Consider the following 18,128-nt stretch of genomic DNA (forward strand, 5'->3'; position numbering starts at 1 on the left):
CAGAGAACTTATTAGATGCCTATGTGCGTATTTGTATGTGTACTTGTCATGTATATGCATAATATGTATGTAGTTTTTATTATTTATATATGAATAACATTGGTGGATAAATTACTTTTTTTTTTAGAAACACTTGAAAATTATATATAGTTTCTTTTTTTTGAAAGATAATTATTTGAGAGAGAGAGAGTGAGAGATAAAGAGAGGAAGCACAAGTGAGGGAGAGGGTCAGAGGGAAAGGGAGAAGTAGGCTTCCTGCTTAGTAGGGTCCTGGGATCATGACCTGAGCCAAAGACAGACAGTTAACTGACTGGGCCACTCAGATGCCCCTAGATGGATTGCTTCTTAATCAAGCTATATTCCAACTATTTGTAGGTATTGGAATTGGTTGTATGATTGGTATAATATTTAAACTGTTGCAGATTGAGGTGAATCAGTTGAAAATTAAAGAGCAACATATGAGTAGCCATTTATATTTTTAATTTGACACTTTTTTGAGTTAATTTGACACTTTTTGATAAGAAAATAGGTCAGTATGTTTATATATGTATATTTTTTGTTTTAATTTCAGACAACCTAATGAGACCTCTTTTGAATTATGGTATTGCTTGGTAAGTATATCTTTTTTACTTTATGCTACTTTTCAGAGTAATATTAATATATGTAAATTAGTTATATTTTTGGTTTACTGTTACAGTATGTCTATGGGCTTCTTGATTGAAGAGACTGCACCAGTTGTTTGGAGAGGCCTTATGGTAATGTCAGCCATTGAGAAACTGTTGAGGCAGGTAAGAAAATTGCATTGAATATCATTTTATTATTGGCACACTGTGGTTATTGCACTTGCTGATTGGGGAGTTGTTAAAATTTGCAGTCAGGTTTGAGATGTTTTGCAAAAGAATCCAGCTGATAGACTGAGTATATAAGGACTTACTTATGTGGCGCCAAGACCAATTTCACTGGTCTGTGATTTAATCTTCCCCATTGTTTCTAGTGAAAATCCTAATGTCTTATTTTATATTGTTCTTTTGCTTTGTTTCATCTGCGGTGAGATCAAGAAATCTATTTTATAAGTAATCTGCCGTCTTTAAATTTATGATTCATCTCATTATGGCCAATATTGAGTTATAAGGGCAGTGTAGATGTTCTTGGGGTATAGAAAAAATTCTATAAATCATGCTCATTTTAAAATTGCTTTAGAACAAAATGAAATTCTTTTTTATTTTGAGTACATCTGGCTCTATATTTATGTATATAATATCTTTCCAATCAACTTACATTTATCCTTAAGGAAGAGAACAGTTGATTGGGTAACCTAAAAATATCAGATGGGCTATATGTTATTTATGGAAATAACTTTGATTTTTTTTTCTAGTAGATATGAATATATAGTTAATTATGTTCTAGGTAAATATTATAAGTAATTTGGATTTTCTCCACTATTTACAGCAATTACCACTTATTTATTCAGATTTCACTTTGGGTCAGGCACCATGTCATTGGTTGACAATTCTAATCATAGATATTCCTATATTCATTTCTAATTGCAAGAGTTAGTAGATGAAATATGTCTTGAACTCTTTTTTTTTGGTTGTCACATCTTGTCTTTCTTCTGCTACTTGAGTTCTAATAAATGTGCTCTTTGATCTCTGGTCCCAGAATCCTCCTCCTTTCCTAGTGCATTCAAGTCTTGCTGTATTACCTCCTCTTTTATACTCAGATCTCATAGTTGGCTATTTCAGTTATACTCCCGACAATACCTCTTCTTTACCAATTCCTTTGTGACCTTAATCTTTATGCTTTATTTGTGTGGATTAACTCAGCCTCTATTTTTTTTTAAGGAAATTATAAAACAGTCTTTATTCAGCTTATATTTAAAGTTAGAGTCAATAGAAATTTAGGAACAGAAAAGAAAATTTCTGATTTTTGTTATTAGAATATTTTAAATGCTAATTTTTCCCCTCCTCTATTAGTTTTGTAATTCTCAACAGGAAATGATTCAGATTTTCACCTAAGCCTTATGGATGGCCACAAGAAGATGAAAATACTTCTGCTTTCCACAGTGAACAAAGACTTAGAGATCCAAATCAGTGATAAGAGACACAGAGATAAGCGAAGTGTTGGTGCTCCCCTCTGAGTGATGCAGGATCCTGCCTCTAAGTGTCCTTTTTAAGTAATAAGATCCACTTGAGCCTCAGATTGCAACAGGTGGTGAAAACATCTCTGCAAAGGAGCCCCTGAAGGTGAAAGAGAGAGATAGGTGTGCACATGCCCTCAGGAGAGGGGCAAAGGGAATGTCTCACGGTAGAATTGAGAGTAAACCTGACAGTGCAAATTGATTATGATGCAAAAAATTTGCACCTGAAACTTAGATTTAGTAACTGCTTTTATAAATGAAGAAAACTTTATGAGACCAGAAGTGAAAGATCAAAAGTCTGAAAGAACCAGAATATATTGTTTTTTCATTCTGTGAGATACTGGGGAAGAGAAGAAGCATAGGATCCCATTCCATAGTCTCAGTCAATATCCCTCTAATAACCCAGCCTTTTTATCTACTGCTGAATACTGTCAGAGAATATAGAATAATTGTGTTAGTTGCTGGCATTATACATTTTTGGTCTCTGAATTCAGCTACCTCTCTTCACTTCAGTCATCTGACATTATTCATGTTTACCTCAATATTCATCAAATGCTAAGTTTAAAAAATATTTATGGAATTTGATAGTCTGGCAGAGAACCTAGTGGAGATTTGGATATTTGGCTCTCTGACACATAAATCATAAAAAATCAATTTACTCTGATAAGTGCTGAAAGTATGTTTTTAGCAAACATGCTATACAATATCAGATAAAAGATGAGGTGAGAAAATGACTCCATAACTTATTTTATTGGGATACTCTAGATATCCTCTAAGATATTAGGTCATTACATATTTATCTTACAGTCTTTTGAAAAGTTACTGTTATCGTTTCTGCATTTTAATTGTAACTGAAAAGCTGATATTTTTGGATTACACTATGACCGGTACTGATCATCTCAACTGCTAATTAAGGAGTGTTTTGGTTTTGTTTTTTGCTTTGCTTTAGAAAGCAGTTTTTGGTAAGTTTAACATCCTTTGTATAAGTTTAGTAGCTGGATAGATGTTCTGTACAGCATTGGGTTGTGGAGGCTACCTGATTCATTGGCTGCTGAAAAAAATTAAGTGTAATATCCATACAGAAGAATGTACAAGTCAGAAGTCTACAGATAGATGGATTATCCCAAAGTGAAAATTCCTATATAATTTTTCAAGACATGATAAATAGAATATTAGTATTCTAGAAGTTCCTTTCATGTCTCTTCCTAGTTGCTGTTTTGAGGAGAAGATAAGTACTTGTGGTCAGTCTGCCATCTGAACTGAAAGTCTGGTTTAAAGTTTTTTTCCTTTGTCTCATGATATTTTATTGAGTTAAATTTATACGTGCTATGGGATGCGAGATCTTATGTGTATGGTTTAGTAATTTTTGATAAATGTATATTCCTGTGTAACCACACCCCAATCAAGATAGAGAACATTTCCAGCCCCTACAACATTTCCTTAGGTTTCCTTCTATTCACTCCTCCACTCATAGACCATCACAGTTGTGATTTCTAAGATCATAAGTGAGTTTTGTTTTGTTCTTATACTTCATATAAATGGAACCCTACAGACTATATAGCCTTCATATAAATGGAACCCTACAGACTATATAGCCTTCATATAAATGGAACCCTACAGACTATATAGCCTTCATATAAATGGAACCCTACAGACTATATAGCCTTTGGTGTCTGATTTCTTTCTCTTAGCCTAATGCTTTTGAACACCATCCTTGTTGTTGCATATATAAGTAGTTGAGTCGTTTTTATTGCTGAGTAGTATTTCCATCACATGAATACAATCAAATACTGTTTGTTCTTTTGTTGATGGACATTTGGATAGACACCAGTTTTTTGGCTATTATGAATAATGCTGCTATAAATACTTGTACAGGTGTTCATAAGACTTACAGTTGCTTCACATTTTGTCAGCATTTGGTGTTGTCAGTCTCTTCACTAGCGGGTATAAAATGATACCTTCCCATTGTTTTAGTTTGTGCTTTCCTGATGATCATTGATGTTTAGCTCCTTTTCATGTGCATATTAGATATCTCTGTATCTTCCGTTATCAAGTGACTGTTCAAGTCTTTTACTCATTTTTTTTAATTGGCTCATTTTTCTTCTTGTAATCAAGTTGCAAGAGTTTAAATATATTCTGGCTATGAGTCCATTGTCAGATATATGCATTGGGCATATTTCTTCTAGTCTCTGTAGCTTGCCTTTTGATTAACTGATGTTTTAAATTTTCATGAAATCCAATTTATCGAAAAAAAATTTTTTTTAATGCTGAGTGCTTTCTGTGTCCTAAGAAATGTTTGCCTGTATACCCCAAGGTAATAAAGATATTCTTATATACTTTTCCTCAACACTTTATAGTTTTGGCCTGTACATCTTGAATTAAATTTTGTGTGGGAAGTGAGATAAGCAGCACAGCTGTGGTATAATAGCAAATCTGTTTGTTCTTTGTCCCTGAGTCCTGGTGCAAAGCTCCTAAAACTCTTGGGATGTCCTGAGTGGTGGAGTATCTTTTGTGATTCATGAGGAGCCCCTTTTTGAGCACACTGAGTTCATGCTAGTAAGGTGACTTAGGGTGGGGGCCCCTGGATAGTCTCTCAGGATGGGGCTGATCACCAGAAAGACCAATTGTTTAGAGGGTTAGGACTTTCAGCCACACCCACTGGCCTTTGCGAAGGGGATGGAGGGTGGGGTGCATATTAAGCTCTGAAAACTGTTGATGAGCTGCTGATTGGTGGTTGGTTGTGTTCTGTGGGGACAGAAGCTCCTATGCTGAGGGCCTTTTTGGACCTTGCCCTTTGTATCTTTTCATCTAGCTATTTATATCCTTTCTAATACCCTTTATCATAAACTAGTCAACATAAGTAAATATGTCTCTGAGTTCTGTGAGTTGCTCTAGCAAATTAATCAAACCTGAAGGAGAGGGTCATGGAAACCTCTGATTTATAGTCAGTCCAGAAGCACAGGTAATAACTTGGACTTGTGATTGGTGTCTGATTGGTGGGAGTAGTCTGGTGAGACTAAGCCCTTAATTAACTTGTGGAATCTGATGCTGTATACTGGTAGATAGTGTTGGAATCAAACGAATTGCTTGGTGGAGGGGAAAACAAATAGTAGTTTATCTAGTTCTAGGACCATTTGTTTAAAAGACTTCCTTTTCCCCCTTGAATTAATACATTAGATGAAAATCAGTTGAGTATGTGTATGGGTTTATCTCTGGACACTGTATTTTGTTCTATCTGATTTAAGCCTTACAGTAAAACCATACTATCTTGATAATTGTAGCTATGTAGAAATCTTAAAGTCAGAAAGGGTGAGGCTTCCAACTTTTTTTTTTCAGAATTGTATTAGCTACATTAGCTTCTTTTCCGTTTCTGTATAAATTTTAGATTCAGCTTGTCAATTTGTACAGAAAAGCATGTTGGTATTTTCATTAAGATGTTACTGAATATATTAGATCAATATTTTGTGAATCAAGATTCTGACAACATTGAGGCTTCTAATCCATTAGCATGGTATGTTTCTATACTTATTTAGATTTTCTTTAATTTCTTGGAGTAATATATAGTTTCTAGTGTAATGGTCTTGTACTTTTGTTAAATTTATTCTAAGTATTTTATATCTGAGATGATTTTGGAATTGTCTTTTGTATTTAATTTCAAGTTGTTTGCTGTTAGGACATAGAATATACACTATCTTTGTATAATAACCTTGTGTTATGTGACTTTGCTAAATTTGTTTTTAAAGTAGTCATTTAGTAGCTTTCTTGGTACTTTATATGCACATGATTGTGTTATCTGCAAGTAAAACAGCTTCACTGCTTCCTTTCCAGTCTATTTCTTTCATTTCATTTTCTTGCTTTCTTACTGCACTATCTAGTACCACAAGTACAGTGTTGAACAGAAAAGAGGAGAGCAGACATCCTTGTCTTCATCTGGATTTGTAGGGTAGAGGAACAATAAGTATTTCATCTTTAAGAATGATAGTAGGTTTTCGCTGATGCACTCTCTCTTTCCTGTTTCTTTGTTTACTAAGAGTTTTTATTGTGAATGGGCATTGAATTTTTTCAAATGCTTTTTCTTCCTCATTTACTGAAATGATGATGTTACTTTTTTTCTTTTATTTTATGGATGTAGTGTTTTACATTGCTTTTCTGTGTCAGATCAACCTTATATTCTTGGGATAGATTAATCTTATTTTAATTATAATAAGTAATATTGTAATTACTTCTAATATATTGCTAGATTAAAATTTGCTAATATTTTATTAAGGAGTTTAAGGAGTTTTATTAAGGAGTTTTAGATCAGTATTTGTAAGGAATATTAATAGTTTAATGTTAATTAATATTAATAGTTCCTATTTTTTTTCCTGTAATATCTTTTTCTGGTATTGTATGGGAGCTATCTTGCCCTTGTAAAATAAATTTGGAAGTACTTTCCTCCTTTTATCTTTTGTGAAAGTGTTGGTATAAAATTATTAGCTTTGGTGTAATGTTTTGTATTTAGTGGAATTTATCAGGGAAATCTGGGGCTGGAGTGTTTGTTTTTTTCTCCTTGATTGAGGGAGCAGGTTTCTGAGGATTAATTCTATTCAGACTTTTAATTTCATCTTCTTTCAGTTTTGTTGTGTTTTATAGGAGTTTATTATTTCACCTGAGTTACAGAACATATACATAAGATTGTTCACAATGCCTGCAACCTTTTAATTTTTATTTATTTATTTAGCCTACTGCTTTTTGAAATAGAATATGAGATGCAGTGTATATGAGATGCAGTGTTTCCTCTTCCTAGTATTGGTAATTTGTTTTTGCTAGGGTTTATCAATTTAATTATTTTTTTCCAAGAATCAAATTTTAGCCTTTAAAATGTTCTCTATTTTATTTTTGTTTCCTATTTCATTGTTTTCTGCTATTTCTACTTTCTTCCTTTTTAAAGTTTTAGGCTTAATTTGCTCTTCTTTTTTCTACCTTCATAAGTTAGAAACTTAGATAATTGATTTTAAATATATATATTTTTTTTGGTATAAGCAGTTGTGACTGTAAATTATCTTTAGTCATTTCTTAGAATCCTGCAAATTCTGATGTGTTGTGTTTTCATTGTCATTCAGTTCAAAATAAATAATTTCTAATTTCCTTTTTAAAATTTTTGTAGTGTGTTGTTTAATTTTCCTAATATTTGGGGATCCTTTTAATAACATTGTTATTTATTTCTAGTATAATTTTGTTCTGATTAGAGAATTTACTCCATAAAATGTTAATCTTTAAAAATTTTTTGAGACTTCCTGGACTAGCACGTGGTCTTTGTAATTGTTCCATATGCCTTTAGAAAGAAATTGTATTTTGCAGCTCTTGTGATTAATATTCTGTTAATTACACTTAGGTCAAGTCGACTGTATTGTTCAATTCATTAATTTCTTTACTGACTTCTTATCTAGTTACTCTGTCGTCTACTGAAAGAGGATGGTTAAAATCTTCAACTCTGATTCTGGATTTTCTTCTATTTGGTTTTCACTTCATATATTTTGAATCTCTAAACACGCATTTAGACTTGTTATATCTTCCTGGTGAATTGCTCTTTTATTGTTGTGAAATGTTTCTCTTTATTATCGGTGATAAACTCTCATCTTTATCTGATGCTAATATAGCAACATTAGTTGTCTTACGCATACCATTTCCATAGAATATCTTTTTTATCCTTTTACTTTTAACCTTCTGTTTCATTATATTTAAAGTGGATATTTTGTAGACAGCATTTAGTTGTATCTTGATGATATTATCCAGCCTGATAATCTTTGGCTTTTAATTACAGTGCTTAGTCCATTTACACTTGCTGTAATTATTGATATGGCTTGTTTTAAGTCTACCATTTTAACTTTTTTTCTCATTTTTTAAAAAATTTTTTATTTATTTATGATAGTCATCACAGAGAGAGAGAGGGGGGCAGAGACACAGGCAGAGGGAGAAGCAGGCTCCATGCACCGGGAGCCCGACGTGGGATTTGATCCTGGGCCTCCAGGATTGCGCCCTGGGCCAAAGGCAGGCGCCAAACCGCTGCGCCACCCAGGGATCCCCTTTTTTTCTCATTTATTTCATCTATTTTTTCTTCCTGTTTTTTTGTGTGTATTCTTTTGCATAAATGAAATATTTCTTTAATTCTGTTTGAATTCTTCAGTTGACTTTTAAAAAAGATTTATTTACTTGTTTTAGAGAGAAAGAGAGCACACGTGTATGCACATGTGCACAGGGAGTAGGAGGAGGGGCAGAGGGAGAGGGAGAGAGAGAATCTCCAGCAGACTCCTAGCTAAGTGAGGAGCCCAATGTGGGGCTTGATCCTGCAACCCTGAGATCATGATCCAAGGCAAAATCAAGAATTGAATGCTTAACTGACTGAGCCACCCAGGTACCCCACTTCTATTGACTTTACCTATACCTGTTTTTAAAAATATTTTTAATTTTTTATGTAAATTTGGTTAATTAACTTATAATGTATTATTGGTTTCAGAAGTAGAGGTCATTGATTCATCAGTCTTATATAATACTCTGTGCTCATTACATCACATGCCCTCCTTCATGTCCATCACCCAATTACCCCATCTCCCCATCTCTCCTCCCCTCCAGTGACTCTCAGTTTGTTTCTTATGATTGAGGGTCTCTTATGGTTTGTCTTCCTCTCTGATTTTGTCTTTTATTATTTTCCTCTCTTCTCGTATAATCCTCTGTTTTGTTTCTTAAATTCCACATATAAGTGAGACCATACGATAATTGTTTTTCTCTGACTTATTTTACTTATCATAAATCCCATCCATGTCATTGCAAATGGCAAGATTTCTTTTCTTTTTTTTTTTTTTTTTTTTATGGATGAGAGTATTCCATTGTGTATATATATATCACATCTTCTTTATCCATTTATCTGTCGATGGACATCTGAATTCTTTCCATAGTCTGGCTATTATGGACATTGTTGCTATAAACATTGGGGTGCAGGTGCCCCTTCAGATCACTCCATATGTATCCTTAGGGAAAATCCCTAGTAGTGAAATTGCTGGGTCATAGAGTAGCTCTATTTTCGACTTTTTGAGGAAACTTCATACTGTTTTCCAAAGTGGCTACACCAGCTTGTATTTCCACCCACAGTGTTGGAGGATTCCCCTTTCTCTATATCCTCGCCAGCATCTGTTGATTTCTGACTTGTTAATTTTAGCCATATTGACTGGTGTGAGGTGGTATCTCTTTGTGGTTTTGATTTGTATTTCCCTGATGATAAGTGACGTTGAACATTTTTGTTCATGTGTCTGTTGGCCATTTGTATGTCTTTGGAGAAATGTCTGTTCATGTCTTCTGCCCATTTCTTGATTGAATTATTTGTTCTCTGGGTGTTGATTTCGGTGAATTCTTTATAAATTTTGGATAGTAGTCCTTTATCTGATATGCCATTTGCAAATATCTTCTCCCATTCTGTCTGTTGTGTTTTGGTTTTGTCAACTATTTCATTTGCTGTGCAAAAGCTTTTTATCTTGATGAAATCCCAATAGTTAAGGTTTTGCCTTTGTTTCCCTTGCCTCTGGAGACATATCCAACAAGAAATTGTTGCGGCCAGGTCACACAAAGGTTGCTGCCTGTGTTCTCCTTTAGGATTTTGATAGGTTTCTGTCTCACATTTACGTCTCTCATCCATTTTGAGTCTATTTTTGTGTATGGTGTGAGGAAATGGTCCAGTTTCATTCTTCTGCATGTGGCTGTCCAATTTTCCCAGCACCATTTGTTGAAGAGACTGTCTTTTTTCCATCGGATATTCTTTCCTGCTTTGTTGAATATTAGTTGACCATAGAGTTGAGGGTCCATTTCTGGCTTCTTCCATTGATCTAATGTGTCTGTTTTTATGCCAATATCCTACTGTCTTATTGGTTACAGCTTTGTAATTGAGCTTGAAGTCCAGAATTGTGATGCCAACAGTTTTCGTTTTCTTTTTCAACATCCCTTTGGCTATTTGGGATCTTTTCTGGTTCCATAACAAATTTTAGGATTATCGTTCCAACTCTGTGAAATAAGTTGATTGTATTTTGATAGGGATTGCATTGAATGTATAGATTGCTCTAGGTAGCATGGATATTTTAACAATATTTCTTGTTCCAATCTATGAGCATGGAACATTTTTCCATTTCTTTGTGTCTTCCTCCATTTCTTTCATGTGTATTTTATGGTTTTTTGAGTGTACAGATCCTTCACTTCTTTGGTTAGGTTTATTCCTAGGTATCTTATGGTTTTGGGTGCAATTATAAGTGGGATGGACTCCTTAATTTCTCTTTCTTCAGTCTCATTGTTAGTGTGTAGAAACGGATTTCTCTGCACTGATTATATCCTGCCATTTTGCTGAATTCCTGTATGAATTCTAGCAGTTTTGACTTTTGGAGTCTTTTGGGTTTTCCATGAAGAATATCATGTCATCTACAGAGAGTGAGAGTTTGATAACTTCTTTGGTGATTTGGATCTTTTTGTTGTCTGATTGCTGAGGCTAGGACTTCTAGTACTATATTGAATAGCAGTGGTGATAGTGGATATCCTTGTCGTGTTCCTGACCTAGGGAAAAAGCTCTCAATTTTTCCCCACTGAAAATGATATTCATTGTGGGCTTTTTATATATGTGCCTTTTATGATATTGAGGTATGTTTTCTCTATCTCTACACTTTGAAGAGTTTTCATGAAGAAAGGATGCTGTACTTTGTCAAATGTTTTTTCTATATCTGTTGAGAGGATCATATGGTTCTTGTCCTTTCTTTTATTATTGTAGTATATCACATTGATTGATTTGAGGATGTTGAACCACCCTTACAGACCAGGAATAAATCCCACTTTGTTGTGATAAATAATCCTTTTAATGTACTATTGGATCTTATTTAACCATACCTTTTCATATTATTATTCTGTGGCTACTTAGGAATTATAATAAGCTTTCTTAACTTTTCACATTGTTTTTAAGCTTTATATTGTGTTTCTTGATATAAAATTTTTTCAAGGTATTTTATTTTATTTATTTCATTTTTCTTTTTATTTTAATTCTGATGTAGTTAATATACAGTGGTATTTTCTGGTGTAAAATATAGTGATTCAGTAATTCTGTACTTCACTCAGTGCTCATTAAGATATTGTACTCTTAATCCCCATCATCTATTTCTCTCTCTCATTTCCCTTTGTTCATTTGTTTTGTTTCTTAAATCCCACATATGAGTGAAATCATATGGTGTTTGTCTTTCTCTGACAGACTTTATTTGGCATTTTACTCTCCAGCTCTATCCCTCTTTTTGCAAATGGCAAGATTTCATTCTTTTCTTTTTTTTTTATAGCTGAATTGTATATATACACAACATTTTCTTAACCATTCATCTATTCATAAACACTTGGGCTGCTTCCATAATTTGGCTGTTGTAAATAATGCTGCAGTAAACATAGGGGTGCATATATGCTTTTGAATTAGTGTTTTATGTTCTGTGGGTAAACATCCAGTAGTACAGTTACTACATCATATGATAATTCTATTTTAAGTTTTTGAGGAATCTCCATACTGTTTTCCATAGTGGTTCCACTAGTTTGCATCTCACCAATAGTCCACGAGGATTTCTTATTCTCATACCTTTGCCAACACTTATTGTTTCTTGTGTTCTTGATTATACCCATTCTGACAGGTGTGAGATGATATCTCATTGTGATTCAGATTTGCATTTCCCTGATGATAAGTGGTATTGAACATTTTTTTCATATGTCCATGGTCATCTGTGTGTTTTCTTTGGAGTAATGTGTGTTCATGTCTTCTGCCTATTTTTCATTGGGTTTTTTGTGGGTGATTGTGTGTGTGTGTGTGTGTGTGTGTTGAGTTTGCTAAGTTCTTTATGTATTTTGGATACTAACCCTTTATCAGATATGTCACTTGCAAATATCTTCTCCCATTCAATATGTTGTCATTTAGTGTTGTTGATTGTTTCCTTTGTTGTGGAGAAGGTTGTTGTTTTTTTAAAGATTTTGTTTATTTATTTATTTGAGAGAGAGAGAGCAAGAATGAGCAGGGGGAAGCATGGAGGGAGAAGCAGACTCCCCACTGAGTGAGAGTCTGACGTGGCTTTCAATCTCAAGACCCTGAGATCATGAGCTGAGCCGAAGGCAGCTGTCTAAACTGACTGAGCCACCCAGGTACCCCTGTTGTACAGAAGCTTACTATTTTGATGTAGTCCCAATAGTTTGTTTTTGTTATTTCCCTTGCCTCAGGGAACCTAGCTGGAAAAAAGTTGCTATGGCCGATGTCAGAGAAATTACTGCCTGAATTCTCTTCCTGGATTTTTATGGTTTCATATCTCATGTTTAGATACTTAATTTGAAAAAAAAAAGATACTTAATTTGTTTTGAGTTTATTTTTGTGTATGGTGTAAGAAAGTGGTCCAGTTACATTCTTTTGCGTGTAGCTGTCCTGTTTTCCCAGCATCATTTGTTGAAGAGACTGTCTTTCTCTCATTGAATATTCTTACCTTCTTTGTCAAAGATTAATTCACCATATAATTGTGGGTTTATTTCTGGGCTTTCTATTCTGTTTTATTGATATATGTGTCCTTTTTGTGCCATTATTGTACCATTTTGATTACTACAGCTTTATAGTATAATTTGAAATTGTGATAACTCTAACTTTGTTTTTCTTTTTTTTTTTTTTTTTTTTTTTAAAAGGATTTTATTTATTTAAATTTTTTTTTTAATTTTTATTTATTTATGATAGTCACAGAGAGAGAGAGAGAGGCAGAGACATAGGCAGAGGGAGAAGCAGGCTCCATGCACCGGGAGCCTGATGTGGGATTCGATCCTGGGTCTCCAGGATCGCGCCCTGGGCCAAAGGCAGGCGCCAAACCGCTGCGCCACCCAGGGATCCCTAACTTTGTTTTTCTTTTTTCAAGATTGCTTTGGTTATTCAGGGTCTCTTGTGATTCCATACAAATTTTAGGATTATTTATTCTAGTTCTGTGAAAAATGCTGTTGATATTTTGATAGGGATTGCATTAGTGTAGATTCCTTTGAGTAGTATGGACATTGTAACAGTATTATTCTAATTCTGTATTCTATATATTATTCTAATGCATAAGCATGAAATGTCTTTCCATTTATTTGTATTGTCCTCAGTTTCTTTCATCAGTATTTTACAGGTTACAGAGTACAAGTCTTTCACCTTCTTGGTTAAGTTTATTCCTAGGTATTTTATTATTTTTGGTGCAATTATAAATGGAATTGATTTCTCTTTCTGTTGCATCATTATCAGTGTTTAGAAATACAGCAAACTTCTGTACAATTATTTTATATCCTGTGACCTTACTGAATTCATTTATCAGTTCAAGTAGTTTTTTGGTGGAGTCTTTTCTAGAGTCTTTTCTAGATACTTTTCTAGAGTATCCTGTCATCTGCAAATTATGAAAACTTTACTTATTCCTTACCAAGCTGAGTGTCTTTTATTTTTTTCTCTTGTCTGATTCTTGTAGCTAGCACTTTCAGTACTGTGTTAAGTGAAAGTGGTGAGAATGGAAGTTCTTATCTTGTCCCTGACCTTAGGGGGAAAGCTCTCAGTTTTTCCCTATTGAGTATGATAGTAGCTGTGGGTTTTTCATGTATGGCCTTCATAATGTTGAGGTATCTTCCTTCCAAATCTACTTTATTTTGATGGTTATCATGAATGGATGTACTTTGTCAGATGCTTTTTCTGCATCTATTGAAATGATCATACGATTTTTGTTCTTTCTCTTATTGATGTGATATATCATGTTGATTGATTTGCAAATATTGAACCATGTATCACGGGAAGAAGTCCCACTTGATTGTGGTGTACATCATATAAAAATAATTATAACAGCATAGTTCACTTAATCACCTTCCATTCTTTGTGTATTATTGTGATTTATTTTTTTTATTTTTAGGGAGAAAGAGAACAAGCTCAGGGAGGGGACAGTCAAAAGGAGAGGGAGGAAGAGAATCTCAAGCAGGCTCTACACCCAGCACAGAGACTGTGAACTGAGCCAAAATCAAGAGTCAGAGGTTGAACCATTGAGCCACCAGACATCCGTTTTGTGATGTATTTTAAATATATGTACATTATTGGGGCATCTGCGTGGCTTAGTTGGGTTAAGTGTCTGCCTTTGGCTCAGGTCATGATCCCAGCATTCTGGGATTGAGCCCAAGTTGGGCTCCTCACTCAGCAGGGAGTCTCCTTTTCTCTCTGCCCTTCCCCTGCTCATGTGTTCACTCTCTCTTTTCTCTCTTTCTCTCTCAAATAAATAAATAAAATCTTTTAAAAAAAGATTACAATAGACTGTTAACTTAGTTTCTCTGAAGAATGACTTTTTTTTTTTTAAGAATGACTATTTAAATAAACTGGTAACACTCTATTGTGAGATTTATAATGTACCTATATCTATTTTTTAAAAAGATTTTGCTTACTGAAGCTCCGGGGTGGCACTTTAAGAAAAAAGATTTTATTTGTTTATTTGAGAGAGACAGAGATAACAACACAGATAGCAAGAGAGTACAAGTGGGGAGTAGAGAGAGAAGCAGAGAGCCCAATATGGGGCTTGGTCCCAGGACCCTGGAATCATAACCTGAGCTGAAGGCTGATGCTTAACCAATTGAGCCACGCAGGTACCCCAGTAAATAAAACCTTTAAAAAAAAAAATATATATATATATAAAATAAATCTCACAATATGGTGTTACCGACTTATTTAAATAGTCATTCTTTAAAGAAACTAGAGAAATAGTCTATTGTAATTACCCCCATAATTTGCTGTATCTGTGCTTTTCATTTCTTTAGATCTGAGTTTCTATGTCACTCTTCTTTATCCTGAAGAACTTTGCTTAGTCTCTTCTGTGGGTCTGCTGGTGACGAATTTTCTCAACTTTCATTTATTGCATATGTTTTTATTTTCTCTTCCTCCTTTCACTATATATAGAATTCTGTGTTGGCAATTTTTCTTCAATTCTTTCTTTCTTTCTTTCTTTCTTTCTTTCTTTCTTTCTTTCTTTCTTTTCTTTCTTTCTTTCTTTCTTTCTTTCTTTCTTTCTTTCTTTCTTTCTTTTCTTTCTTCTTTCTTTTTTCTTTCTTTCATTTATTCATGACAGAGAGAGAGAGAGAGAGAGACAGGCAGAGGGAGAGGGACAGGGACAGGGAGAGGGAGAGAAGCAGGCTCCATGCAGGGAGCCCGACATGGAACTCGATCCTGGGTTTCCAGAATCACACCCCGGGCCAAAGGCAGCGCCAAACTGCTGGGCCACCAGGGCTGTCCTTTCTTTAAAGGTCTTATTCTGGGCAGCCCAGGTGGATCAGTGGTTTAGTGCCGCCTTCAGTCCAGGGTCTGATCCTGGCGACCTGGGATCGAGTCCCGCGTCGGGCTCCCTGCATGGAGCCTGCTTCTCCCTCTGCCTGTGTCTCTGCCTCTCTCTCTCTCTGTGTCTCTCATGAATAAATAAATAAAATCTTTAAAAATAATAAAATAAATTTAAAATAAAATAAAATAAAGGTCCTATTCCATTCTTCTGCCTTTCATTATTTCCAGTGAGAAATCTGTAATTATTATTTTTTTTTTGTAATTATTTTTATAATTTTTCCCTATGCTTAATATCTTTTTTTCTGGCAGCTTGCATAATTCTCTTTATTTATCTTTGAGGTCATTTTCTCTGTTACCACTTAAATGTTGATGTTCTCCAGAAATATACCCATAGCTCAGTAGCTAAGGGCATGGACTCTGGAGCCACATCTGCCTGAATCCAGTCTCAGTGGCACATCTAATTAGCTGTATGCCCTTGGGCAAAAACCTCTCTGGGCTATAGTTTCCTTAAGTATAAAATAAGGCTTATGGTAGTTATGGCTGTTGTGAAGATTAAAGGAGTTAATATGTGTAATATGCTTAAAAAGCATATTAAGTAACTATAAATGTGCCCCGTTTTGATTGTATTTTATCATTCATAACACAAATTAGTTTTTTTGTGTGTGATTTAACTTTTTTCTAATCAGGATGTATCTAATAGTGATGGCTTCTTTATTCCTGGCTTTTCTCAGAGTCTTTCCCAGAGGTTTTGTGTTCCTTCAGTAACCTGGGACACTTTCAACCTGAGGCAACTTTAAATAGACTTCTCTGTTATGGGTTTTTGGGACCACAATGGTGGTATGAATTCAGTTGGAAATCTGCATGGTTAACAACTTGTGATTTATCTTCTTACAGAGGTGTTTTTCTGCCTTATGCCAGTACATTGAAAGATGTATATTTCCTTGAAATGTATTTCTGAATTGTAGATTTGTGTTTCATTTTTCTTTAGTTTAAGAGAGAATAGTCCTTTGGGGTCCCAGCTGTATATAGGATTCTTTTTTTTTTTAATTTTTTTAAAATTTTTATTTATTTATGATAGTCACAGAGAGAGAGAGAGAGAGAGAGAGAGAGAGGGGCAGAGACACAGGCAGAGGGAGAAGCAGGCTCCATGCACCGGGAGCCCGACATGGGATTCGATCCCGGGTCTCCAGGATCACGCCTTGGGCCAAAGGCAGGCGCCAAACCACTGTGCCACCCAGGGTTCCCTATAGGATTCTTATAATAGGTTCCTCCTCATCTTGGATGTTTTTTTCCTCTTTCAGTGCTACATAAAATAATGATACATCATATAGTCATTGTGGTATTAGATTTAATATTAGGTATCATCAATTTATTATCACCATCATCCTCCCTGAGACATCTCTTCTACTTTCATGGCTTCAGTTATATTAATTATTGCAAGAGAAAAGTAATGGGGTTGAGGATATCCATTTGATTGACATTCCTAGTTTGGAATAGATGATTTTTTGGGAATTAAAGGAATTTGTAAAAAGGAAAAGAAGTAGTTTAAGAAGTATGTAAACAATTAAGGATACTAGTGTCATGAAAATTAAATAGAGCAATGGTTCTCCAACATATCTATAAGAATCATCTGGGAATCCTTTTTTTTTTTTTTTAAGATTTTATTTATTTATTTGAAAGAGAAAATGAGAGAGAAAGTACACAGAGGGAGAGGGAGAAGCAGACTCCCACTGAGCAGAAAGCCTGATGTGGAACTTGATCCCAGAACCCTGAGATCATGATCCAAGCTGAAGGCAGATGCCTAACCAACTCAGCTACTGAAGCACCTCAAATCATCTGGGAATCTTAAAAATTTCAGTTTTCAGGTCACACTCTAGACTGGTTTATTGAATTCTTGGTATGTAACCCAGGCATCAGCATTTTGGGAGTTCATCTGATACCATTGTATAGACAAATTTGGGAGCCACTGGTTTGCAAAGTTTTAAGAATGATAGGTCAGTGAGAATGAGGCCTGACAACGGACAAGGAGATAATAGATGTTAGGTAGTTACTTGTAATCCTTTAGTAGAATAATGAATGCAGAAAAGTCATATTTTAGGAGTTTAAGAAGGGTTATTTATAGCAAGACCATGGTGGTAGAAGTATATTCTGTTTTTTAGATAAAATTGGCCATGCAGAGGTTTGGGAGATGTGGAAAAGGAAAGGAAAATAAGATAAAGGCCTAAGGAGGAATGGTATAAAATGAAAGCCCTTTTCATTTGCTTTCCAAAAGAGGCAGCCATACCTTTTCCAAGGCAGAGGATACAGTGAAGAGGGACTGAAGATTCTAGAACATGAGAGGATTACTGGAAGAGTCCTATGAATGAGTGAAAGGGGATAGGATTAAAAATTTATGTAAATGAATTATTTTTGGAAAATAAGCACTAAAAACACAAAAGTTATATTTCCTTGATCTTTTCAGGGGAAGAAAAAAGAAAGTTTACTTAATAGAGCAAATTTGATCTGCAAATTTCAGTATTCATAAAAATTATCTGGGGAGCTAATTGAAAATTTAGTTGAAGATTTTCTTTTAGTAAATCCAGGGGAGTCAAGGAGTTTGTGTTTTTAATAGATGATCCCAGATGACTTACTAATGCTAGCGTTTGTAAAAGGTCA

At 34.6% G+C, this 18,128-nt stretch overlaps 1 protein-coding gene across 20 annotated transcripts in view; it reads left to right on the forward strand.

Annotated features, from left to right (window-relative positions):
* The window catches only part of NUBPL (NUBP iron-sulfur cluster assembly factor, mitochondrial), a 230,390-nt gene that overhangs the window by 79,377 nt on the left and 132,885 nt on the right, over nucleotides 1-18,128 (forward strand). For all 20 annotated transcript variants that reach the window (XR_007412681.1, XR_003135457.3, XR_007412676.1 and 17 more), the window contains exons 5-6: nucleotides 572-611; nucleotides 698-788. Coding sequence is in view for 12 of the 20 variants with exons in the window: in XM_049113623.1 (XP_048969580.1) it covers nucleotides 572-611; nucleotides 698-788 (131 nt within the window). In the remaining 8 variants the exon portion in view is untranslated. The remainder of the gene's footprint in view (nucleotides 1-571; nucleotides 612-697; nucleotides 789-18,128) is intronic.

Source organism: Canis lupus, chromosome 8 (genome assembly GCF_003254725.2).
Source record: "Canis lupus dingo isolate Sandy chromosome 8, ASM325472v2, whole genome shotgun sequence".
NCBI classification, from domain to species: domain Eukaryota; kingdom Metazoa; phylum Chordata; class Mammalia; order Carnivora; family Canidae; genus Canis; species Canis lupus.